Source organism: Pelmatolapia mariae, linkage group LG13, assembly GCF_036321145.2.
Source record: "Pelmatolapia mariae isolate MD_Pm_ZW linkage group LG13, Pm_UMD_F_2, whole genome shotgun sequence".
Classification (NCBI taxonomy): domain Eukaryota; kingdom Metazoa; phylum Chordata; class Actinopteri; order Cichliformes; family Cichlidae; genus Pelmatolapia; species Pelmatolapia mariae.
Window position 1 is genome coordinate 6,773,139 of NC_086238.1, and position 26,803 is coordinate 6,799,941.

General features: G+C 42.2%; 1 protein-coding gene across 3 annotated transcripts; it reads right to left on the minus strand.

The window, feature by feature from the left end:
- Window positions 1-3,343: 3,343 nt before the first annotated feature.
- On the minus strand, window positions 3,344-25,414 carry dachc (dachshund c). Of its 3 annotated transcripts, none has more exons than XM_063491538.1 (11): window positions 24,674-25,414; window positions 17,567-17,676; window positions 14,394-14,504; window positions 11,122-11,300; window positions 10,347-10,467; window positions 10,061-10,195; window positions 6,756-6,952; window positions 6,108-6,255; window positions 5,220-5,348; window positions 4,954-5,064; window positions 3,344-3,839 (listed from the first exon to the last, which is right to left on the minus strand). In XM_063491538.1, exons 1-11 carry the CDS (start codon window positions 25,255-25,257, stop codon window positions 3,802-3,804), a joined length of 1,863 nt encoding a protein of 620 aa, XP_063347608.1. In that variant the 5' UTR covers window positions 25,258-25,414; the 3' UTR covers window positions 3,344-3,801. The 3 variants fall into 3 exon arrangements, with proteins under 3 accessions (XP_063347608.1, XP_063347609.1, XP_063347607.1); XM_063491539.1 differs by having other exon boundaries at window positions 4,954-5,025; window positions 6,108-6,258; XM_063491537.1 differs by having other exon boundaries at window positions 6,108-6,258.
- Between the last annotated feature and the right edge of the window lie 1,389 nt (window positions 25,415-26,803).

Consider the following 26,803-nt stretch of genomic DNA (forward strand, 5'->3'; position numbering starts at 1 on the left):
GCAGGGCAAAGGACTCCGCTACGGAAGCCCGACAACACCTAAAAGGTTTCTCTCGCAGAAGCCCCAAATGTTAAAAGAAATTCGTCCTGTGGGGGTCGCTGTTGTTCTGTGTTGAGCCCGGGAGAAGTCTCGCCGCTCAGACATTTTTATGGATGAACTTCAGATTCAGGTTCAGTTTCAGGTTACTTTATTTGTACCCATAGGCAGGTTTGGTCTGCTGTAGTGAGTCATTCATCCTTACGTGTGCATTTTCAATACATACACAGATCACAGATAAACACATGCTTAGAGAATCCGCATTGTGTAGGAAAGCTACAATATGTCTATCTGACTGATAGCTGATGGAAGAAAGCTGTTTTTAAAATTTGATGTTGTGCACTTTGAGACCAAAAGCCTTCAACCAGTAGGAAGAAATTGAAACCCACTATGCAAACGGTGCAAATCATCAAGTAAAATCAAACCAACTGCTGTAACCATCTGGTGTATGCTGGGTTCAGCCTGTCAAACCATTTAACAATTTCATTAACTGAGTTTATGTTCTTTACAGATATATATCCATTACTATGAGACCAAGGAAAGGGATAAAACAGATTCAGTAAAAGCATAGTAAAATAATACCATCATGGTTTTATCAATCTGGAAACAAGAAAACCTTCTCATGCACGACAGTCGCTGATGCCCTTTTTTTTTTTTATAAGTGCAGCTTCACACTCATTCGTTTCTGTGAACATTTTCTGATTCGTTTTGCCATCAGTTCCTGAAGACATGCCACAGCTCACTGTTTTCTGTTGCTTCAAGTGCTTCATAGATTAAAAAGTTTTAAATGAAATAAAACAGTAAACATGGAAATTTTATTTGCATCTACTATGATAAGAAAATGCTGCATATTGCTCAAAAGAGCAAATTTATTTTAAGGCACTCATATACTATATTGATACTCATATACCCATATCACACCATCTCTGAGAGCCGGGTCACCTCCATCAGCCAGCTTAGAGAACACAACCATTAGGTCTGTATCCTCAGGTTAAAAGCTACTGTAATAACAACTGGGTTTTTGTATCCATGCTGAAATATCAGGCATTTCAACAGTACAGATGCTGCAGCTGGATGACCCTCAGAAAGGTGGTATTTTTACACACAGTGCCCCCTTGCTGTTATCTTATAAACTAATCCAAGGGGATTATCAAGGCCTGAAGTCCTATCTTTAACCTTGTCACCTATGACCATTGTTAGGTATGCAAAAAGTATTTATGCAGCACAGCAGATGTTTATAACTTCAGCTTTCTGAAAGAGTGCTACCCATGTAAATTATTCTGGGGCCTTTGAGCAGGATGTGACTACACAAGTCTAGCTTAATGACTTTTTCTTATGGTCATCTGGCGTCACGCACACAGTGTCATATCTTGTCAAGGTCCAGACTTCCTTTGCAGAGGCCCTGCTTTGTCTTATTGTCCAATTGCTGCCAGTTTTAGTCACATCAAAATGTGTGTATAGCTTCTTGCCTGGGTGTGATAGCTCCAGAACCAGTCGATCCAAAGCCTAGTGCATTTGAAAAGATATGGCGAACAGCTGTCTAATAGTGTTGCACTTTCCCCATCATCAACAGATGCAGTTGTGTTAGTTCCCATTGGTTAGTTCCCACCCATTAGGTCTATTTGGCTGCCTGTGGTCAGATGTGACTGCAAAGCAGAGCTCAGTAACAGCTTGCTAATTGTGTTTCAGACCTTCTCTGTCACTGATGTAGGAGTGAGGTCTAAAAAGGTTGCTTTGCCCCTGTTCTCAATCAAAGATAATCAGATTAAACAGCACGGAGATGTGTGTATGTATGTGTTTGTGTGTGCTTACCAATAAAGAGACTCCAGATTTGGAGACAGCCTTGACTCCTGCTGTTTGCTTTGTTCATTAAGAGGAGATGAGCAGATGGTTTGCTGGTCTGTTGTGCAGTGCACACATGCAGGCACACATACACACACACGCACGCACGCACATGCAAATACACATATACACATGCATGCTCGGTCCTGTCACCTTAGCTTTATCCTCCATTTATCTTTTCCATTACACATCTCTCGGCAGGACAATGCCACTCGGTGAATTGTGAGGGATGTGTGTGTGTGGGTGTATGTGTGTGTGAGAGAGACAGAGAGAGATACAAGGGAGTGTGAAAGAGTAGTGCGCTGCTGAATGAAGTCACAAACCTTTTTAGTCAAGACAGCCTCTGAGGTGGTCATCTGAAAAGCTGATGACTCATTCATACATTCATTTATGTGAATCATTGCTATTCACTTGTCAGCCATTCTGTATTCAGGAAGAATTGCTTATAACAGAGGTATTGTTTTCGTCCTGCATCACAGCTTATCTGCCTGTGTCCAGGAAATGGCACACTGCACATTTAGACAAGGTTACACGAGCAAAGCCTGGCTGAGTGCAAAGATTCCTTTTCTTTTTGGCACAACAAATGGTTTCAGAGCAATGAGAAATGTATTGTTTGGGATTTTAGAAAACTTAATATTCCTCCTGAGCCGAGTTCCTGAGTATGTCTTCAAGGCAACTGCTTCTAAAGTCCGTAAACTGCCAGCACTTTTGATCTGTAATGCCTCTTAATATATTATATATCCATGCTTTTAACATCTGCATCAGTAAAACAACACTTCTTAAACCACACACACACACACACACACTTTGGTTTCACTGCTCTGACCTCATTTTATGAGTCTTTCAAATATATCTTATACCTGTAAGTAGGCACATACTTTTTTTGAAATTCTAAACTTTATAAGACATTTACAGGAGTTCAATTAAAAAAAAAATCCTATTCATTAGTTTGATTATGCAGGGTTCTGTCTCCTGCATAAATACTAAGACCATAAATAGCCACAAGTGTACCATTTTCTTCCACAAGTTGTTGTCAAGTTCTTAACAAAAAAGGTGTCAACTACTAATTGTTGACTCAAAATGATCCATTCTTAATGAGAACTATTGTGTCTTTTCAACATGTGTCATTAATCAGCAGCTCACTTATGACCCTGCTCTTTGCCATCAATACTTGCGTGGAAGGTTTTAAGGATGGAGCAAGAATCAATGCCACGTCCCTCTCCATACCCTCACAATGCATAATACACATGGACCATCTCTTCCTCCACTCAGACAACTTTTTACATATTTTACTATCATAAAAAGTTTAATATAAATCCATATGTTAGAAATCAAGACAAACAAAATGAAAAATGTCGTCAGAGACTACACTAGTAAAATAAAGAAAGAAACAGTGACACAATTTAATAAAAAGGATTTGTATTGTTTGTATTGTCAAACTGCACTACTGCATAACATACACAATACAAGTCATTTCCTGACTGTACAACATGCCATTATGAGTTTTTTTTTCTCTTCCTGATAGCGATAACAAAAATGATGACTATATATATGTACACAACTCTGTTACAAGTTATATCATCACTTGTGTCGAGATAAACAGCACTGACAAAAAAACAACTATGGTCATTTTCATCTAGGATCTAAAAACCTTGATTGAAAGAAACACAGTCAAACACAACATCAGTACTTTTCCCACTAGAATTTGGTGATAAATGCAATAAATTAAACAAGAGAACAATGGGAAAGTTCAAATGTCACTCTTGAAAATGTAGGGAGGGGTCCTCTTGGGGATGTGGAGATGCCACTGCGCGACTGAGCATGCCTGTCGATTGTATTTCTCATGAATGAAGAAATTTCATTACTCTGTCCATCCATCCATCCATCCATCCATCCATCCATCCATCCATCCATCCATCCTCTTCAGTACATCCCAGTGGTTTGCAGAAACACTCTCCCCTCTGAAACAATAAAAACGATAATGAATAAAATTTCCGCACAATAACATTCGTCAATTTCAGGGGAGACAAGCATTATTCTAACAGTAAAAGGCACGGTGCTGGATCCAATTCATTCACTCATTTCAATATCGAGAAGGTCCTATAGAGCCATGAGCAAAGATCATTAACAAAAGAACATTATTAAGGCTCAGTTGAAAGTGTTTTTCTGCCGCTGATCTCCATTTTTGGCGATAAAACTTCCTGGCACAAAGGAAGCACATCCTGCCCTGCTGTCTGACAGACAATTCCCCTTTAAATGATTTATTACTGGGTGTTAATTATGCAAATGATGTCCAAACAAACTCGTCATGAGGACAATTAAGACAGCCATTAATTAGTGGCCAGTTCTCTTCTTGCTTCACTGACATTCAATTAAAAATTGCTTTTGAACAAGCACGCTGTTTGGTATGGCGGTCTTAGCACAGCGCGGAGCAGAGGTGGGCTGAAACCATGCACTCTTTTGATGAGGCCGAGCTAGAGATCATGGCCATTTCTTTTTCTGTCTGTTTAAGATGTTACATGTGGGATTTTCTCATTAATCTATCCCTATGAAGACAATAAAGGTGGCAAAATAAATATATTAAATGCCTGTCTCCATTAAACCGGCAACCTCAGAAAACTGTCTCATGCTTCATTTCATTTTGTTCAATTTCTCAGGAGTGGTCTCCCTGTGAAATCTTTGAAAACTCTTCCAGTAGACCGGTCAGTTAAGCATCAAAAGCAGTAAGTAGGTGAAATAAAGAAATCTCCTTCCCCAGCTTGGTCGATAGCTGATAAATAAATTCCTGCCACTACGTATATGTATTTTTTGGGAACATTACGTCAGTTTTTAGCCATTAATATTAAATCAATTAGTCCCCGCTTGTTTAAACGTTTAAGTTTAATGCGTTTCTACCAAAAGAGACTGTTTGCATTTCCTGTATTAATCACATTTAAGTTGTCTTTTGGTGGCAGAACATTAAAGCAGTGACAGCTTTTGTGCAGCATTTTACCACAGTTTTTTTAATCACAATGTGACGCCTGTTTTCACCTCTACATACTGAGAAAGCTGCCTTCGTTATCTGGACACTTGTACCTTGTACTGTTGCCTTAGTGTCCACCCTGCTGTCATCGTGGTTGTTCCCATCCGAGTCCTGGGTCACAGGCTCTGTGTGGGGAGGTGCTGCTGATGATTGATGGCCTGTAGCTTGGCCATTAATTAATAAAGACACTTAATTAGATGCTAATGAACAGTCAAGGCTACACTGTAGTGAAGGCTTGGGCAATATTAGATATGAAAAGAAGAATTACGAAGGATTTAGTCACTTGAAGATAAATTCTGAGTCAAAACCGTTTCTGTACCTGTGTGTGTGTTGGCAGTGTGCAGGAGACTGTGCTCTGCCTGATCACGGAGTTTCACCTCCTCCTCCAGGGCCTCCTGTAGTCTCCTTTTACTCCTCTTTTCCTTCTTCAGGCGCTTCTGGATAAGAACTTAAAAAAGAAGAGGAAGAAAGGAACAAGCAGATGGCCAAGAGTGTGAAAGGATGTCAGAAAAGTTCAAACTTTGCAATCAAAATATTTAGGTGCTTTTTTTTAATGCTTGACTTGCATGCCATGTTGGATGCTTTCTGACCTTGGTGGATATTTGCAACAAAAGCCCTGATGGCACTTTGACCTTAGTAAGTGAGGTCAACATGCTATTAAAGTATAGCAAACTCTGCATTTGCTCAAAAACCCCTGCAACAGGTAAGCAACATCACGCGGCTGTTTTAGTTTTTGTGTTTTGTGGTCATTTTCCACCACAAGTTGCACGCTTCCCCACCTGGTGTGTCATCATCAACCAAACTGTCCTTGATTGGAATTTTCTCTGACCGTGCCGTATACGACAGCTTTTGTAAACTTGCCAAACTTGATTTAGTTTGTAGCAGACTGCCAACTTTAGTCTAATTCACCTCTGCAGATGCCTTGAGGGGTAATATACAGTAGGTGTCCTCACTTCCTTATCTGATTTTCCCGATAATGGACGTCCTGTCAGCTTTACAAGTGGATTAGACCACTCTTGTTTAGCTGCACGGCCGATTTTGTCAGTGTTTCGACGGTAAAATCCACACCGTGCCAGAGTTAATAAATTCACGAGGGCGAAATGTAACACTCCAATCAACACTTGCCAACTAGAATAATTTCCAGAGACAAAATCTCGAGTTAGCACTGACATTTGTTTCTAACTCATCTGTATGTGGAGCAGACTACCTCTGTTTTTCTGTTCCATGCTAAGCTGCCTCTCCAAGGTCTCTCTGAGCTCCCGCTCTCGGACCAGCTCCATCTTCAACTCTGTCCTCTCCAGCTGGTCCTGCTTCTCCTGCGCCCTGGCATTCTCTATGGCAACCCTCAGTAGACCCTGCTTGGAGACACACAGACACACAGCAACAGGTTACACCAACATTAAAAAAGTAAACCCTTTACCAGCTGAACTGTTCTAATACAAATTGAAAAAGACAGTGTTTCTGAACATTTAATGTTAACATAAAAACTCTCCTAATTTTAAAAGTAAAACAATCACAATTAATCTTTTTTAGGGGCAAATTTTTCTCTGTCATAACATTTGGTTAGGATTACCGAGTGGGAAAAAATGCTGGTCTTTTAACTGCCATCACTTCAGGGTCAGATCGGTTATTTATTTTCTCCCTGTGAAAACCCAACCAGAGAGGGCTTTCATTGTGACTATACTATAACAAAGATGTAAAATCTGAGAAGCAGGTCAGCACACGCCCATCTGAATTACTGCATATCCTAAATGTCTACTATTTACCATTTCAGGAAATCCCAAAGAGTGGCTCATCTCTCTTCCTATTCATCTTGGGGTATAATAATAACAATAAAACCCCGGCAGAGCCTCACCTGGATGTTCGTGAGCAGCGTCTCTATGGAGGACAAGCCTTCCGGGAAGATGAAGGGAGTGTGGTGAAGACCTGCTGGGAGCTTCTGTCCTGCCGGGTAAGAAACCCTCTCACAGCCCTCTCTGCTTGATGGGGGTTTCTGGTAGACTTGTCTATCACAGCTCTCCCTGGTTGTCTGAGCGGCCAAGGAGGTGTTATCTGGAGGCAAGAGAGACAGTTTGATGTCTAGTCTGTAAGGCTGATGCACATCTGACTGAATCAGTTTACCACAGTGAGCCCATGGCTTTCACCCTCACACAGACTCTTAAGAAATCACACACAGGGGTGCCATCACTTCATTATGTGAAGTAAGGATCAATAACAAAATTATTAGAGCAAGAAAAGTAAATTACTGACCGTGGTAAATACCACTTTGAGAAAACAAAGATAAGGCAATAAGTGTATGAGGCTTTCAATTTACACATTTATATTTATCATGATAACTGGTACATCATTTACTCTAATATATTCTTCATCCACTAAGAGACAATAGAGAGCTCTGGAAAAAGCTAGAAAGTGGATCTTGATAGTTGATAATTTTAAATACAAGTTGACAAAGCGTATTTCATATAGATTATAAAAGCAAAACACTTCAGCTGAAAGCCTCCTGCAAAGAAGGAGTGATTTAAACAATGTACACGTATAAAAATCGATTTGATTTTCTTGAACTTCCAAATGTATTTTGTGGTCTATGCACTGTTTTGTTTTGTTTTTTTAACATGTATTCTACTTCCAAAAGAGCAAACCTTTGAAAAGTGGTATGCATATTTGACAATACTTACTGTGTTAGTAATTTGTCTGACAACTATCTCTTTTAACAAGTGTATGCTTCGATTCTATTAGTATAGTATATATTGGTTAATGTTTGTTTAAAATCAGCAAAAAAGATCTTAATTCTTGCGACAATATGTAATCAAAGCACAGTGCAAATTTCTAGCTTACTAATAAATTTACTTAATTTCTTGTAAACACATCAAGCCCAACAGCAAATAGGTGTTTACACTAATTACTGCGTGCAAGTTCGTGCACACATGCACAAACGTCCTGGTTTGGGGTTTTAAAAATGTGGTTACCCTTTATTAGATGGCAGTCTGCCTATTGATAATGCACCACAGCTTGACATCTCCCATAAAACCAGCTAAGAACCTGCATTATGGATGACCATCTGTTTGTAAACCTGAGAACTGCGTGTACCCTATTCGTGACAGAGAGGGAGATGAAGATTAGCCATTTCCTGCATGTTTTTTTTCCCCTTGCATCAGGCAGTTGCTCAGTTTATGCGTCTACTGTCTTCAGAGCCGCCGAGGACGAAGACGTCCTGGGAGTTCGGCAGTTATTGGAGCAGAGACGAGTGTGAACGTGCGATGTGATATCTGGCAGTTTTCTCTGTCTGTGACAAATGACAGTGTTTTCTCCACTTAGCTGACCACAGCATCTTCTGCTCCAAATCCACCCACCTTCCCCACTCTGCCTCGGCCTCACGTCTTGGCAACTGTCACATTCAAGGTGTTTCACAGATGAGAAGCAATACCCCCCCCCCTCCCCTTTCTCCCTCTTTCTTGCTAAAAGCATTGCTCTGTAGAGAAAGGTAATTAGCAGGTGCTGGCGAGCTCAGCGGAGGGCATCCAACTACACTCCTGTGGCTCTCATACAGACACACACACACACATATTCGAAGCCGCTGAAGTGCGCAGTCAGCAGCGTGGGCTCCCCAGGCTCCTTGGATGTGACTGATCCTTTATTGAGTTACAGTTTTACGCCTACTTTACCTCACACTCGCACACAGGTCTGGCATACACATACACACACAGACACAGCTGCCAGCTTGTTTGATCATTTACCCATCTCTCTAACCAAGGTCACTGTCTGTTTTTCTCTTTTCTCCCAACTTCATCCCCCCCCCACCCCGTCTCTCTTACTCTTCTCCCACCCGTCCCCAGGGCTAATGAACTTCACCACGTGAAGACTGCCAGTCAGCGGAAGAGGGAAAAAAGGGGGAGTGGGGGGAGCGAAAGAGAGAGACAGTGAAAGAATAAAATTTTGCTGATGTTTGGTTAATGGGAGTGAGGTGTCAGGGATGGCCTCTGATCTTTGCTGCATGGATACGTTGTTCAAAGACCAGTAAAACAGCACACACAGCCAAAAACGGACTCGCATACACACACTCGCAGATTATCATACAATGGATTGACAGAATGACAGCGCTGAAGTGCTCTTTGAAACTCTGCTCAATCCACGATAAAGCCTATCCTGTGATGTTCTAGGTCAAGCACAAAAGTTTGCAATCCAGTAAATGCACATGGGTTTCATTTGCATGCAGGAAAATCAATTGAAAATCAATCACATAAATGCAACGTGTGATGCATGGCGTTCACGTTGTTGGTGCCCTCGCTGCTTTGTCAATACTGTCAGACACCTGACAGCATCAGAAACCATACCTGGGAGGCCTTTGTGATTTTTAGATTCAATTACTGAATAATGCGATTCCGTATTAGAATACATTTACATGCACGCACACAAGTACAAACTCACATACAAACAGTCTCTCTCTCTTTTTCTCTCGCAGTAGATTTCTGCTGACTGTTTGTCCTTGAGCAGTCCTCATTAAGCTAATGCAAACCTCCCTGACAGAGAGAACCAAACAACTGACGTTGCAGCGCCGTGGCAACGCAGGCCCTAACGACAGGGAGGCAGTCGTTATGCAGATGAGGTCCAGCTGAGAGCGCGGGAGGCCGCCTGGCTCGTTAGACCGCGGCCCAGCAAATGGCTCGCTAATGTAACACCGCTTCCTGGTCTAATGGAGTCCTGTTTTGCAGAATTATTTGTCTTTGCTCCCCGCAGGGAGCCTGGGGGCCACTGACAGCAAGAAGGAGAGAAAGTGGAGAGAAAGGGTAAGACGGTGAATGCTCATTGACCTGTTACTGATATACTGATTTCTTTCTTGTTGAACCCTCTTTCTTTAAAAATAAATAATTAATGAGAAACTCTCAGATAGGTGACGGAGGTGTTTAAATCGCCTTTAAATAACAATGTGCTGTGGATGAAGGTGAACTGCAAGGAAACTGAATGCTTGCTGTTCTGCATTGACAGACCTGTTTCAAAGGCAATTCATCTGTCTGAGAAATAATCAGTAATCATTATTAAATGATTAATGACTAACTATACAATATATTCTCAGAAAGCAGTTATAAATTGACCTTTGCAGTGAGGTCAACACACACACACACCTCTTTAAGATTTTGGAACTTCAAGCGCTGACTGTCTTACCTCTGTCAGAGTGGCTCCTCTTGTTCTCCTTGTTGTATTCCACTGAAGTCACATCTGTATCTCTGCCCCCCTGCACCAAACCAGGAGAATGACCCAACACACTGTGACTTGACGACAGGCCGTCATGGAGCGGATCTGGAGAGAAAACATACAACGCAAAAAGGTTATTAACGGACTTACAGCTCCTGTTATAGCTAAGAGAATAAAATATAAATAATATATATATGTATGTATTTTTGAACAGATTGAACCTGCACCTACTGTGCGTACACAAGTGAGTACATACGTGTAGTTTCTGCAGTACGTTCTGTGTGAGATGGTGAACTTGACACACTGCTGCTGTGATTGGACGACAGCTGAGCTTCCTCCAGTGAGGGAGACGGGGAGGGGCTGTCATGCATTCGCTCCTAAGAAGCACCAAAGTGGCACACGGTCACAACTCAACTCAATTCAAGTGAAATTATGGCTAATAAAAAGACACACAAAGCTCACAAAAATCAAACTTTACAAAAACGAGAATCTAGAAATCTACTTTCAGGTCTTTTAAGCCATCCTAACCAATCATCAAAACCATACTTAATAACATTATGAGATGAGACACTGGGAAAACTGTGTTGAGTGATTTGTTAATTTGATGTGTTTTATGTGTCTCTTCAAACTAATTTATTTTAACAGATTCCATTTCTTTAATTACACACAGCGGTTTATTTTTAAGCAAAGTCATCAACTTGGCGAAGAGGATTGCATTTTCTGTTGGTATGCAGCACATCTGAAAAATGCATAAATAGATATTGGATTGACCTGAAGCCAAGAAACAACTAATTATATTCTGGTAGCGATCCATAACTTGATTCCTAATTTTGCACGTAAAGGATAGAGAGATAAGAACTATTTCTTTGGATGTTAAACGTTGGGAGAAATTTGTTTTAGCAAATGTTTTGTTTTGAAACAACATTTCGATGTAAATCTTAAACTCTGATTTCTTCCCTGAGCAACACGCGGACTCAGGCGATTACTGGCTCATGGTCAGATCCACCGGGCTGATGGGCCTCTGAGTTCACCTTAATGACGGAGGTGGGAGCCCTGGCAGGGGGGTTGGCGTGGAGATGCGCCACGTTGGCCATGCTGGCCAGCATGCTCTGTCGGTTCATCTGGCCCATCGCCATGGAAACGGAGGCTGGCGCCAGGCTGGCAGGGATCAGAGGATGTGACATCATCATGAAGGGCAACTGCTCAAGAACTGGAGTAGAAAAGAATAAAAAAAGAAGGAGAACAAGATGGAGTAAGTCAGTCAGTTGGTTTTCATAAGTCAGACCAGGCTGGCTCGTCATAAATGTGGGGCTTCTTTCGTTTTACCTTCAGCTGTGTTTGTTTTATTTTTTTACCCATCACATCTTAAAAGGCTTTCCTCTGTTCGGCCCAATGTCGTTTACTGAACTGAAAATGCACAGCATCTCTCATGACAAGAAATAAATCTGAAAACCAGTGTCATTCCTCTTTGTTGTATTACCTGGATGACTGCTCTGCTTCTAAATCACAATTTGAAAATGTGCGTGAAAAAAATATCGAAAGGAAGAAAAGGCAACAGAGTAGAGGAAGACACGGCTGTTTCTCAAAGGCTTTGATGGCCTCAAGATGTTTTGTGAGCGCTAAGAAACCTACAAATTCAGCCCTGCTGGAGTCAAGGGAAAAACACATAACTTTTCTGTTAGCACCCCGGTGTTCTTTACCATAAATTAACACGTTTTCAGCAGTTGAAAGTAAACTCCTATTATCTCGGCCAATCTGTCGTTCGCGCTCTTCTCTTTAAGACAAGCATCCACTATCTTTAAAGAAAATCCTTCCTCTCCAAAGCACCCTAGTGGGTTGTTGCAGTCCTTCTATTCATGAAGCAAACAATCCTGTAGGGGGGGAGGGGCAGAAAATGACATAAATATTTATCATTTAATAAAAGGAAAAACAAAAACAAAAGAAACACAGGGAGGAAGTGGAACAAAAGAAGCTGATGGCAGTCCTGGTGCTGGGCCAGCAATGCACGCTGGGTAATTATAAACACAAAGGAAAAAATCTTGGACTCTATTCCGCACAATTGTCACAAATAATAGAACGAGTGCATGGAAACAAAAAAAGGCTATCCAAAGAAGAGAGATGAAATGGAACAAATAAAGAGAGAAAAGGGAAGAAAGAAAAAGGGAGAGAATGAAAGAAGGGGAAAAGGCAAACTAAGAAATAAAGGGCGAGGCGTTGACTTTATGAGTTGGGCTCGCTGGACATATGTGCAGTGCTTTGTGCATTTGGCAGATTAGTCTCTCACTTGCCCAAAGCAGAAACCAATCCAAACAAAAGATCTGTCTGAATGGAGCTGAATAACCAGATGCTCCAACAATCAACTATGAGCCAACTCTAAATATTAAGCCTTGGTTTGAAACCAGCGCTCCACTTTTGTCACCCCCCTCAACCCCAACTCCAATCCCACCTGCCTCCATAAATTTCATTTTCGCTCTCATTCTATCCCTCATCCTAACTCTGTTTTATCCCCCCCTCTCCACTCTCTCTGCCCTCCCATCACTTTCTCTTATGTTTCATTAAAAAACATCAAAAGTCAAAGTGCCTCTCTTATGTTTATCCAAACAAACCATTACTGTAAACACACAGTTACTGTAAATTTCCCAGAAGATCTTGTTAAATGCAGAAATGGCTGCTCCCTGCTCTTCCCCAGCCCATAAGGTGTCACACTCAGCATTTGTGAGTGTGTGCGTGTGTGTAATCTGAGATTGCCTTTGTAGTGGTTAAAGCTCTGGTAGGGGCCTATCCTTCCCATAAGGCAGTGGGTGGCGGTATGGAAAAAACACATTGTGCTTATGTGTGTATGTATGCCTGTGCTGTTTGTGTGTGTGTGTGTGAGAGAGAGAGAGAGTGTGTGTTTCCACTTGACTCTATCATTAACAGTGATTAAGCTTTACAGGTTTATAATGGCTGGTGGTAACCATGCCATCTAACTGTGCACAGATGCTGGCAGTTGTAAGTGAGTGTATACAATGGTAAACAATGCTTAATGTTGGGATTGTTTACAGACACAAGCACCATACACACAAAGCAAAAAAAAGGTAATAATGGGTTTAAACATACAGTGATTTAACTGTAAGGACATTTTTTAGGACATTTCTGTCCTAAAGCCTTGTGCTGTGCTCCACATGTTAAGTGTGTGTGTGTTTGTGTGTCTGGCTGATAGCATATTCCACACAGACCTCCATAAGCCCAGTCATCTGTCTAAACACACTGATGTCGCTTTAACCTGTCGATAACAGTGTGTGAGTGTGTGTGTGTGTGGTGGGGGGGTTTGTGTGTGTGCGCACACGCGCGTGCTTGTGCCCGTCCCGCCATCGATTGTCCAGCGTTTGTCGTTTGCATTCAGGATAGTGAATTAGAGAGAAGACTATTGATTTGGCTTCAGCCTCTCATCTTATTCATCTCTCTATCATCCCCGTGTGCTTACTACCGTGCACCGATGCTCCAGATCTGCTGGCTGCTCTCCCTCGCTGCAAAGCCAGGGACGGGCACTGTGAAGAGAGCGGGTTTTTCTAACATATGACTAAAATAGGAGAATATCTGAACATGTAATGAGCAGCCAACAGGGATTTGATCAAAAAAAATGAGAAGGTGATTCTTTGCTTTCCAGGGGCAAACTGTAAATGAGAGCACACTCCTTTGTCAACTCTCAAAGGCAAGACTTTTTCCAGAAAAATCCTGATTTAATTTCTCTCCTTATGGCAAACAAGTGTGACTAACAAAGCTGGTCTGAGTCGACACTCTCTCGTTGGGATGACTAATAAGTACTAATGACTTGCCGGCAATGTTTTGAGGCCACAGAGCAGATGACCAACTGCGTTTTTCAGGAAATGATTCCTGAATCTTATTGAGTACCACAAATATGCAAACTAATCCAAGCTGGAGAAAATATTCAGCCTTATAGTCATTTATTACAAGTTGGGGAAAAAAACACCACAGAAGCAGTGATTTATATAGATGTGTATGTGTGTGTTTATATATTTGTTTGGATTACCTCACCCAGATATCCTTTTTTGAATTTCATCTCAAGATCTTGCTGCTGTTGTTTGTTTTTCTACTAACTGTCTCTCAAAGGAAACATACAGGCTGCAGAGGTGATGTCACATCCTGGTTTTAATCAGCCTGGTTCATAAACACAGCTGCTCAAGTTGTATTGACTTGGCATCACAGATGTGTTCAACAGTGCAATGTGTTATGCGGGTCGTAATTAACATAACACTCACACGCTCACATATGCACGTACAAAAAAAAGGATGAGACTCACCCAGTCCGGGGTTGTGGTCGCCGTTTTCTCCGTTTCGCCCGCCATGTTGTTGGTTGCTGTGGTAACCGGCCATGGCCTCCAGTTTGATCTTTTTGGCCAGGGCAGAGAGATCTAAGAGAGAGAGAGAGAGAGAGAGAGAGAGAGAGACAGATACAGAGATGAAGAAAAAGAGGGAAAGAAAGAAAGAAAAAGAATCAATAAGAGCCAGATCAATGGCCCCCGGTGGAGGATTAGAGCAGTAGGTAGGCAGGAGGTTGTCATAGGAGGACAGGGGCCAGCCATTCATTCTGACTGCACCGCTGCACTGGCCATTTAGTCTGCCAGGGAATCAGCAGTGATAGGAACAAGCCAAGACATTCATCTCTCCCACACAGGGATATCACATCCCACAGCACAGAGCACAGGATAACACTCAGCGGCGGCAGCAGCAGCTCCACCTTTCATCCAGAAAGAACTTCTTTATCGGTACGAATTAGACGCACAAGGCAAAAAGTGAAGATACTTTCTAATGGGGGTTGTGCACTTTTGGATAATGTGTAATAGAGAGTGAGAAAATGCGAGCCACGTTTTAATTTGTGTGTTGAACCCCAGAAGGTAGTTTGACCCTCAGATCACCCTGTAAAATAGAAAATTAAATGTGTCTTGTAGTAATACAGTCAAACACGTTGAATTATTAAAGTTCAGACAAACCACACAACTGTGCAAACACGGCAGAGGAAACACAAACAGACCATAAGTCTTAATTTCCTGGTCTTCAATACGTCTAAACATTTGCAACAAACTGAACTGCTGAGTGGTTTTCTACGCTGCCATCAGACGGCGGGTGTCTGAGGTGAACAGCTGAAGACGTCGACAGCCACAACAAAATTGTTCCTTTTTCTTCTCATCTCCTCTCCTTCTCTCTCCTGCCCTCTCCCCTTCTCTCCTCCCATCCCCTCTCCTTACGTTACCTTTTCAAATGTCAGCATCACAGCGGGACATAAGCCACTGTGCTGCATGTGTGTGTGCGCGAGTACACGAGGGCGAGAAAAAGAGACTAAGGAGGATCACATCAAAGATTTTCCCCTGCCTTTTACGCTCAAATGTCCTCCCTCTCTCTGTCTCCTTCTCCCCTCTCATGTGGCCAGTTCTAATCAGTAGCACTGACATTGCCGCCGTGCCCTCTCCTTTGGTGGAAAAAGACTCTTTTTTCCCACTGAGAAAGATGCTCTTGAACGCTCGCGCAGACACAACGCACACACACACGCGCAAATACACATACACACTCAAGCACCTTTGAACAGTGAGAGGAAGCGGAGGCTAATAGAAAATGGCTTCTTTTGAGGCGGGGAATGAAAAGATCAGGTTGCACTGAAGAGCACAAAGCCAAGGGCAACTTTGAGAGCGGTGAGGTGCCAACAATTACTTTTCTCCCTTTCTCTTTGCAACACATACACACACACACAAACACACACTCAGACTACAAAAGGGACTCAAACACAAAACTGTGACTAAAACAAGCAGCGCTATGGCCTTTAGCAGACTGTTCGTAGAAAGTCAGAATATAAATGTAACATGCAGCTTCAGATTGTAAAATTTTAAGTGCCAGATGTGCAAACACTTCAAAATGATCATAAATTCTAACTCATACTGAAAAGCGCAAATAACGATTTAAAGTCTCCTTTACACAATAAGAACTTAAAGGTTTACAGTACCAAGCTAAACACATCCTCACTTCAATTATAAAATGAATTTCAAAGAGGTTTCAGAGCTTTTAGAGATTATGATTCTAACCCAGTTCAACAGAGGGCTTAACAGGGAACGCTGTACTTATAATTCAAGAAAAAAAGACCAAGCTTGCAAGTTATGAGTTGTTTCTCATGTGTCAGCAGTGTGTATGCTAATTTTATTAATCAACACAGCGGTCACCTCCCCGAACCCCACCTCCTCATACTATTGATGAGGGGTAAAATGTGCCATCACGGGGGTCTGCTTGGAAAAGCGGTGAAACCCGCCCCATTCTGCATAAGCAACCTGTTCTTTTTTTTCAAAACTGATGGGGTAACTCAGCTGGCTGCCAGATCACTGCTTTCACTCTCTGAAAGCTGAAGCAAGAACAGTTTTTGAACTTTGCTGACCGCTACTCTTGTCTGAAGCAACAACGTGTCACTAGGAGGGATTTGTATGGTGAACCCTGACATCAGAAAAAATTGTGTAAAGGGGTGATTACACAGGCTTTCTTCTTGAATATGGAATACAATCACAGATGTTTCCATTATTAAACTTTAATATTAGTTTTGTTTACTTAAATATTAATGTCTTTAACAGTAACAGCTATACTAAAGTAATTTTCTCACCATATTAAATAGTTAATCTTGTGGTTAAAAATACATGAAACTAAGTGAACAAACCTTAAAAAAAAAGCTGATTATAGATATTATTTACATTAAAATCAAATTAATATATATACATTAAAGCAATAAAATATTATTTTGATTAGTGCATTTTCATTTATTCAAATTTTTTTTCCACATTTAAACATTGCACTGCAACTTCATAAGTGTCAGTAATTACATTTTTTTCACTTTTTTTTTAATTAATAAATGTGCATTCCTTTCTATTTCTGTTCTATTTCTGTTCCTGAAAGACCAGGTGGTTGGACCAAATGTTCATTCGTCTTCACTGACGATTATTTGACTGCACTACATATGTACTCCTCCTCTGATTGTCCTGCTTAAACAAATCATCTTTTTTCTACGTGCAGCAGCTTTTTTATATCAATATGCCGACTAAGGGCACACATCAGGATTGTTTGTGAGTCGCTTACTGTAGACAAAAAGTATTGAGAAAATACAAAATACCAGAATCTGAAAATATTGATTATTAAACTATCACAGCCAGTTAAACATTATGAAAGTAAAAATTTAATAAAAATCTGTTGTGATATGTGTAAAAACTCAAACAAAGTCAAGGATTTGTGTAACTTGCTTCTTTCCTACACTCTTTTAAGAACATGCCCTGCACTGCACATGATGCCAGACTGGTAATTTAAGACACACACTGTCATAATAGTTTACTGTGTTCATGCACTTTTGTGATATTGTTTCTTAAGAAAACATGCTCTTGATGTGTGTGTGTGTGTGTGTGTGTGTGTGTGTGTGTGTGTGTGTGTGTGTGTAGGTCTGGGTGGTCACCTGCAGGAGGTATAATCCCAGCATGCATCAGACCACTGTGAGACAGCATGTGGTGAGTCCCGCCCTCTGTCGCACTCTGCAGCCTCTTGGGCGGTCGTCCAGGCCTTGAACTGCAGGCGGAAAACACAAGCACGCATTAATAATTAGGCAGTTTAATACTTTACCCACTTAGTCACTTTTTCATGCCGAGACTGAGATGGGTGGCCCGGTTAAAGAAAGTGTCCTTCAGCCTGTAAACCTCTGATCCTGCTGAAGTGTCAACAAGCAAAACACTGAAACCCGACCGGTTCCAGGAAGGCTGCTGTACAGCAAATCTGACCTCCCTGTGGATACGAGCAAGCAAAAAACGAGTTTCCCTATGGCATCAATAAAGCACCTCATTACTGTTCAGCTTACTCATTCATTTGTTTGCTTATTAAATGTGTTTGCTCGCCTCCTCTTTCCTTCAATCCTTCCTTCATTCAGTCCTCTTTCCCCGCCGTGCCACAATTTTTCCTCAATAAACACTGACTACAAGCAGATTCACATGGATTCTTGTCTTGTGTGCGCGGGTGTGCGGTTTGATTGAGCCGGGCATGCTCAATCAATCTTAGAGGAAGTATGTGAAAAGCTGTCAGGCATCACTTTGGCTCTGACTAAACGGTGTGAATGTCCTGACAGGGGAAATGACACGGGCCACATCAGGCTTAATGACAACCAGCGTACCTCATCTCCTTTCATAGCAACCTGACATAACATGAGTCTGTGGGCAAGTGCGAGACAGAGCGAGGGAAACAAGAGGAGATGAAGACGGAGTGACCGAGAGCTGAAGAAACAGAGAGAACAGTTGAAAAGTTGATGCAAGACAAGGAGTGTAAAGCGAGAGGAAAAGGTGAATAAGAGGGAGAGTTTGAAATTGTAAGAAAAGGTGGGAAAGAGTAAAAAAATAAATAAAAGGGGGGGAAGAGATAGACTAGCAGCAGCAGCTTCCTAGCGTGGGGTGTCTTTGAGCAGATTTTAATTAGAATCTAATCCAGCCGTCATTAAGGCCCCATAAACGAAGCTGTCAGTCAGGAGATTAATGGCGCCTCATTTGCATATTGCATATAATTCATCAATTACACAGCAGAAAGGACCAATCCCCTGTTGACACACCCACTGGCTGAGAAGGGGGGAGACGGAGAGAGACAAAAAGACAGAGAGAAAGATTGTGTAGTCACTAACTGTGGGAGAAAAACAGGTAGATTGTGAGTGTGTGTGTGTGGGCGTGCGTGTGCGTGCACATCGGAATGTGAGTGTGTGCATGTGCGGGGTCGTGTATGGGTTTGTGTGAGTGCGCGCGTGTGTGTATGAAGTGTTCAAAGGTTAATTTGATGAGCCGATGAGCTCCACAGTTCCTGCCCTCGGTTTTAATGAGTTGTTATTATTGTCTCTTATTATGGGCCCAGACCGACTGGGATGTGACAGCTGACATCAGATATCTCACACTATCACACACACACACACACACACACGTGGGACGCAGACAGTGAGAGACGCACACAGGCATGCAGACACACTCAGGTAGATTCACATACCCACGCACACGACATGAAAGACATACAGCAGGGATGTGTGAGTGGGATAAAGTTGTAAATATGTGTTTTGTGTGTGTGTGTGTGTGCGCATGTGCGCATGCACGTGTGTTTGTGTGGGAGTATGTGCAGTTTTTGTGAAGGTGGGGGGTGCATTCAAATTACAAACAATATTCTTTTGCAGTCCTTATAGAGCAGCATACTGGGCTTAACAAAAGCAGGAAATGTATTTTTAGGTCTCAGGTTTGAAGGTAAAGTAACAGTTCCACCGCAACTGATGTTGAAACACCTTAAATGAATACACACACACAGACACACATGCACACACACACAAACACAAACGCAGTAGTGAACATCAGTGGGGGGAAATAAAATACACAGAGACCAAAAGACCGTGGTTGGTTTTTACTGCAGCCGCTTCCCTTTCCCTTACTACTGTTTATTTGCACACACTAATTAATGGCCTCTGCGTGTCTGCGTTGATGGGTGGGTGTGTTTTGTATGTGTGTACGTCTGTGTGTGTGTGTGTGTGTGCCTTTGTATATGTTGCATTTTAGGGGGCATAAAGAACTCAAACCTAATTTTGTGTTTAGTCTGCAAGTGCGTTGATACATCAAAGTGACCCATGGAGGGAGGTCTATGTGTGTGTTGTGCATGCAAGTGTGTTTTTTTGTGTGTACATGGTGTGTGTGTGTGTGTGTGTGTGTGTGTGTGTGTGTGTTTGTGTGTGTGGTTGGAGAGCACCGGTTCCCTGAGGTAGGATTAATGAAAAAGCCTTTCATGGAAAAGTCATCAAGCTGAGGGGATGGAATGAGAGAGAGGAGGGGGGAGAGAGAAAACAGTTCATTGTGTGTGTGTGTGTGTGTGTGTGTGTGTGTGTAAGGTGTGTGTGAGTGTGTGTATGTGCAGAGGAGGGGGTGTATGGCTTATGACCTCTTTGTCTCAAACTTTAATTAAAATCTCACCCAGACGTCCTCCCTCATGCCAACGCTCTGGCCACACACGCACACACTCACACACACTCACACACAGTTTTTTTTAAATAAAGGTACTCTGTACATTGAGTTCTGCCCTCCAAGCTTAGTGTGTGTGTGTTACCTGAAACATGAAACGCCAAACATGGCAGCTGGAGCTTAGTGCAGGTGGAACAGAAACAAAACACAACAAAGATGACAGATCTCTATCCTTGCTAACACACACACACACACCCACACACACACTCACAGAGGGGAAAGAGAAAAGTAATGAAAGAAGAGGAAGTGTTACAGTCAAAACAGTGGAACAGTGGAACAGCTACTAGCTTGGAGGGACTGAGGTGGTGATAGGTAGCAGCTGTGTGTGTGTGTGTGTGTGTGTGTGTGTGTGTGTGTGTGTGTGTGTGTGTGTGTGTGTTTATATGAATGTGTGGGGAGAGAGCGAGGAAAAAAAAAAAAGAGAACTTGCTCAAACAAGATTTTGTTTTGAATATATTAGAGGCGCTTTACAGCTCCCATGCTCCCATCCTTTCAATCTGTGTTTATCACATGGGTTTGTATTCGCCGTCACGGTCCGGTTTGATAAATCATAATGTCGCTGCTGTACGCAGGAAGACTTATGTTGGTGGTTACAGAAGGCAGGGAAAGATTGATGTTGTGATCTTCCTCTCAAATCGAGGGCTGAAAAAGCTTTCTGCGCCATTGTTATTAGGAAAGCCTGCGTGATGATGTCATGAAAGAAGCAGGCAGGACAACACACACACACAGTGGGGCTCGACTTTGAGGACGTTTGATCATGGCAAAAAATCTGATCTCCTAAACTGATACCGCTTCACATTCCTGTCCCGCATTCCAGGGTCAAAGCTGTGTCAAGACTGAGTGTGTCTGTGCGTTTGAAAAGTATGTGTACTCCATTAAAACCTGTCACAGTGGAAGACATGGAGGCCCTCTCTATCTCATCGTGCTCGTCTCTATAAAACATCAAAAGAGCGATGAGGTTAAAGTTGAGCTAACCGCCCCAGCCTAACACAGACACTCGAACACACATGAGCATACACACAGCCCTCCTCCCCTTCATCCTAACACTGCTGACTTTGACAGTGAGTTATGGCATGGCAGTGGGGCTCAGCTCTGAGAAGTCCACCTTCCCATGCACACAGACACACACACAACACTGGCTCGACACTGCCAAGTCGAGAAACACAAAGAGGGTGCTTTTGTTGTACTCTACATACCACTGTGTCCCATTCATCATTCGTCGTTTGATTTAAGTTCGAGTAACATTAACACCTGCTTCATATATTTGACTCTGCTTTTGTTGACGGCCCCTGCTGCATGAGCTGCAAAGAAAAGCGCGTGAATGCGAGCTGAAAATTACCCAAAAAAAGGATTTCTGTTTCCACCCAAATATATTTGTGGTAAATGGAATTTTGCTCACGCTATTAGAAAAAAAAGGGGCCTCTTTCAGCAGTATCTCCCAAGAAAATGTGACCTTGGTACTGTGGTTCATAAAAAATAACACACTATCAGCAGTTTTAATAGGGACTATTTCTTTGGAAGAAATTAGGTCCTCTGAAAACTGCTATCTGTCCAGTTGTTATCTGTAACATGGACTTTTTTCTGGAAAAATTGCCATTAAGTTTTTTTTTTTTTAAATGACATTTTTCAATGCTTTGCACAATTACTTTTACCTCATTTTACTGGGTTGGAGGCAAGAATCTTAATGCAAATATGAGGGCAAACAAACCTATCTGCATGGTCCAAATCAGGTGCCAAGTTAAAAAAAAATGCATATATAGAAATAATATAAAAATGCACTATAAGCTGCAAACCTTTAATACCATTACTTATAAATATATATCCTGTGTTACTATTCAAGTGTGTTGTTATTAACATAATCAGTTTGGCACGTTACACTACTTTTATGTAACATTCAGGAGGGTAGGCATTTATGGACACTGCATAATGAATACTTATAGGGCATCTGTAAACTATATGCACACACACACTTTGACCCGAGCGAGCTATTTGATGTGTGTTACTAACAGAGAATGAAACTGTTCCTTTGTCAGGGAGAAAGAAAAGGATGGAGGATCAGGTTGCCTCCTACACGCCATGTTCTCACTGTGGAACTAATGTCATTTAGCAGCAAAGCCAGCAAACACACAGGCGTGACCATGTGAGTTTCTGTGTGTGCGTGTTAACAGAGAGTGTGTTTGTGTGTCACCTATGCATGAATTATAACTAGGCTTTGAGCGAGGGTGAAGTCGGCCCTTCTTCATGGTTTGATGAGTCAGTGGTCAGTGTGTGTGTGTGTGAGTGCACAGCAGGAGTTAACAGTGAGACAAAGAGGAGAAGGAAAGACAACGGTAAACAGAGGACACTGCTTCAAAAAAACCACTTCATTTTAATCTTAAAAAAAGAACCAATGAATAAACAAACAGCCCAAAGAATAACTAGCAGGATGAAAGCCATGTAAAGCATTCTGTTAGTCATGTTAAACTATCAGACAAGGCTGCTTTTTTTCCTCAAGCCTGTCTCACTGTAGTGAACTGGAAAATAATAAGTGATGGCTGTCTTAATCAGTAACAGGAACCTCAGTCAGCCTTGACGTGGTCGGAAAGCTGTATCATCAAAATCTCTGAGATGTTCTTGAAACTTTTCGCGTTGGTCAGAAATCTTTAAACAACAGCCATCTTGAGTTTCACTTTTTACCTGCTATTGTATGTCGATCCGTCCACGCCGGGGATTACTTAGAAACTTCTAATGCAGGGGGAGCTGATACTAATGGCTACCGCAGCACACTTGAAGCCTTCAGACAAAGAATCACAGAAGTCGTTTGAAGATTTCAGACGAGTGATGTTTTAAGATCTCATTAAGTAAAGGCTGTTTGAGTGTTGTGTGGATAATTAGAGACGGCAGAGGATGTGTATTTTTCGGGGGTTGTATAACATTGTTCCCATTAACACCAGACATAGAAGAAATCCCCAAGCAGCCAGAAGATGCATCTGGATTTTGTCTTGGTTGGAGGGCCGCAAATGCTTAAGCGCAGGTGTTAATCCACGCATGTAAAGCTGGAAGCTGATTCTCACAATAGTATGTTTCTTTTTGGAGTTTTTTTCTGGGCTTGCTCAACAAGTCAAAGCTTGTCTTAAATCCCACACTTTGAATTAAAAACCAAAAACGGCTTAAAGATGAAATAAAATGAGGGCATATCAAAACACTGGAATGATCTTACCTACAAACAGTAAATATAAAGAACTGGGGGGGGGGGGGGGGGGGGGAGTAATTTAAACATTGCAGAATCGGTATTTTGGCATTTATCAGCGCACATCTAGATGCATTCTCCATCTCCATTTAATGGCAGGTGTAAATTGGATCATTCATGCTCCAAGGAGCTAGGATTAACCATCAAACAATATAAATTCCCCAAACTAAGACTAATCCACACTGCTCTGGATTCAAACTCATGCTGTTATGAGCATGTGGTCTGCACAACAGCAGACTGAGGCACCAGGAAACCACAAATCCCAGCCAATTTAGCCCCTTTATCCAAACATATCTGCTGCACACTGGATTGATGACCCATGTAGTTGGTCACCATCAGAGTTCTGCAAAACAGGCTAATTTACATAATCGCATCATAAATACCGAGAATTCATTTAATCATCTCCTCTGTTCTGATGCTCAGGGCTAAAGAGTGTTGATATGATAAGACAGCAAGTTATTAAGAAGGGAGAGAGCGAGAGAGGGATGGAGCGAGGGAGGCAAAGAGAAGGAGGGAGAGAGTAAAGGGATCAGTGAGTGAGTGAGTGAGCTTGTTCTGATTTAAGCTGCCGCTTGGGGCCAAATGAAAATTAATTAATTTCTGTGAAGAATCAATTTCTCAGAATGACAGTGTCACATTCAATGTGTGCAAGTGTGAGTGTGTCAGAGAGAAAGGGAAGTAGTGCGTGCGTGCATGTCAGCGAGACAGATCAGACTCCCAGATAACATGAGAAACTTTTAAGAGTGTTTTTCTCATAAGGATTACTAAAATTCATTATCGCCAACACCATAATCACCATCACAGTGTTTATCATCCATAAAAATGGTAATTAGTAACAGCTCCAGCAGCAGCAGTGCTGTGGCAAATGAGAAGGGGTTAACTGGACCCAAGTCAGTTATTATCAAATCAAACACTAACTCCAATAAAAGCTAAAATAAATAAATAAACATATGGAAAATGTATTTTCCCTCATGCAGCAGCTTTAAGGAAACTGAGTTTGCTTTTAAATAAGTGGAATCATTTGTAGGCAAGTTCTGAAACATAACAGACACACTCTGTAGAGATACCCTATTAGATATAAAATAACACAAGGTCATTAGTAATAATGGAGTTTATATTATTATGTAGATTTTTGTGACCCTTTTCATGACCTGCTGACTGTTTGATCCCCCAAATTTGATATATTTGTAGCTATCTGCTAACCCCACCTGCTGCACTCCCCCTCCCTCAATAATGAGCTGGGTAACCCTCCATCACACTGCCACCCTCCCCACCTTCCCTTCCCTCTCCTCTCCCCGGACCCCCGACTCACCTTGCATTGGTACAGTCGTTGTAGAGCGTCTCAAAGTCCTGCCTGGAGATAAGTTTGCACCGGTTCACCCCGGGCTGGATGGCCCCGAGCCCCCGAAGAACCCGGACCTGCTCCACGTTGCACACCACCGGGGTAATGTCCAGCCGTTTCAGCTTGGTGTAAACGGTGTGTAGCCCGCCGACCAGGTGTTTGAGAAACACGTCGAAAGCCTGAGGCAAACAGATGAGCTCCTTGTCTTTCACCGTGAACGAGGCCAGTTTGGCACCTTTCACCTCCACCAGTTTGCACTCGTTGTTCTGCGGCGTGCTCTCTACGGGCGACGCAGTGGCGTACACGGGCTTAGCGCTGCTGGACACCGGAGCTCCTCCGCTCTTTAACGGGGTCCCGTTCGGCAGTAAGAGGTCCGCCCTGAACTGGTGAAGCAGCGCCGGGTGAGCCACCGGAGGAGCCGGGGAGGAAGCGGCGGAGGTGGCCGCAGGTGGCGGAGAGTTTGTGGCCGGAGACACGGAACTTGGCGCCGGGTGGTGCCCGAGTGGAGCTGCGGGCAGCAGAGCCGGAGGCGCAGGAGTTGCCATAGTGGTCATGACCAAGAACTGGAGAATAAGTAAACTTCAAAGTCAACTATTTAAGAAAGTAACTTGGCCGAACACACGCGTACACTTTGGAGAGTGTGAACTGCGCATGGAGCGTGCCGAGGAGGAGAGAGGGGGATGAAAGAAGAGTAGACGGGGTCCGTGTGTGGAAAAACAGATCACATACTTGAATCAGAATGAGCGGAGGCTTGTCTCAGAGCTGGAGATGCTACTGTCACATTAACATAAAGAGGAGGAGCCTGGGCTTATTCTTAGAGAGTGAGAGACGCGATCAGAGAGAGGAGAGGGAGAGAGAGCAAAGATTAGCCTACATAAACTTTGGATAAGCCTATTTATGAACGCCTAACGAAACGACACCTAAATATTAACGCCTCTGATGTCTGTAGCAATGCAATCTCCAGCTTTATAACATTTAAATCTCCATATTAGGGTAATCTTCCTATAACATATTTGGGTATAATTATTTTATCCTCGGGGGGGAAAAGAAGTAAATGACTGCAGTTCTTTTTCTGAGAGAAAATGTTTGTTTTATGCCCAAATACTAATCTTTATGGATATCAGAGAGACTTTTAAAAATCTGATTATGACAAGCAGAGTGCTTTAAATAAAGTATTGAACGCCTCACTCTAATATATCAAATATTAGAGATGTAGATGTGGTAGTATTTGACTTTTATGTGCAGTCTATTTTTTTTAAATTGCGCTGATGAGAAAAGACATATTTTAGATTTATGTAGATCTGACAATGAAATTAAATATTTGGAAAAAATACCACGCCCCCCCCCCCCCCCCCCCCCCCCCCCCAGTGTCGAATCTGATAGTGTTATCACAGGTGGATTAAAAAAAAATCATAAGATATTTTAAAAATCAATAAAAAAAAAGGCATAACTTTTTTAAAAGGTAATTTGTGTTGCACCTCCTCTCTTTTATAAATGCAAAGCGGCTGTACAAGAGCTCGTACAGGGGCCAGTAACCTTGGCTTGACAAATTGACCCCTTTACCCCAAACTGATTCCTTATCCACACACACACACACACACACACACACACACACACACACACACTTCCATCATTTACATATGGAGCTTGCAGTCCTTTCAAAGTGGCTTTCACGGAACATTGTGTTGATAATGATCTCGGTCGAGAGGGAGAGAGAGACACAGATCTCCAGAGACCATCTCACCATAAGACAAGGGGGAAGAGGATAAAACTCCGACTGTACTCCAACTCAAAGGACTTTAACACTTCTTTCCCTCCCAACCCCCCCACCTCTCTCGAATAAGCCCTCTTGTGTTTTTTAATTGGCAGAAATTAATCTTTAGGATGTAGATGGTAGATTTACATTCATTAAAAGTCAAGAGAGGAAGCCAGGCTTGATGCTAATCAAATCTGCTTAATTATGCTTAACATGAGTATCTCCAGGGGGAGAGAGAGAGAGAGAGAGAGAAAGAGAGAGAGATAGCTAACTCGAACTTTTTACTTTTTGCCTTTGATAACTCCTGCTGAGTATGGCCTTTTCCTTGGCAAAAAGAAATGTCA

What these genes read in the sequence shown, in the direction of transcription:
- dachc (XM_063491537.1), bottom strand. Translation starts at nt 25,257, where the DNA reads ATGACCACTATGGCAACTCCTGCGCCTCCGGCTCTGCTGCCCGCAGCT. An exon ending in TGGGATTATACCTCCTGCAG is followed by an intron (nt 14,505 to 17,566) that starts GTGACCACCCAG and finishes TCTCTCTCTTAG; the next exon opens with ATCTCTCTGCCCTGGCCAAA. An exon ending in CACTGCCAACACACACACAG is followed by an intron (nt 5,065 to 5,219) that starts GTACAGAAACGG and finishes TTAATGGCCAAG; the next exon opens with CTACAGGCCATCAATCATCA.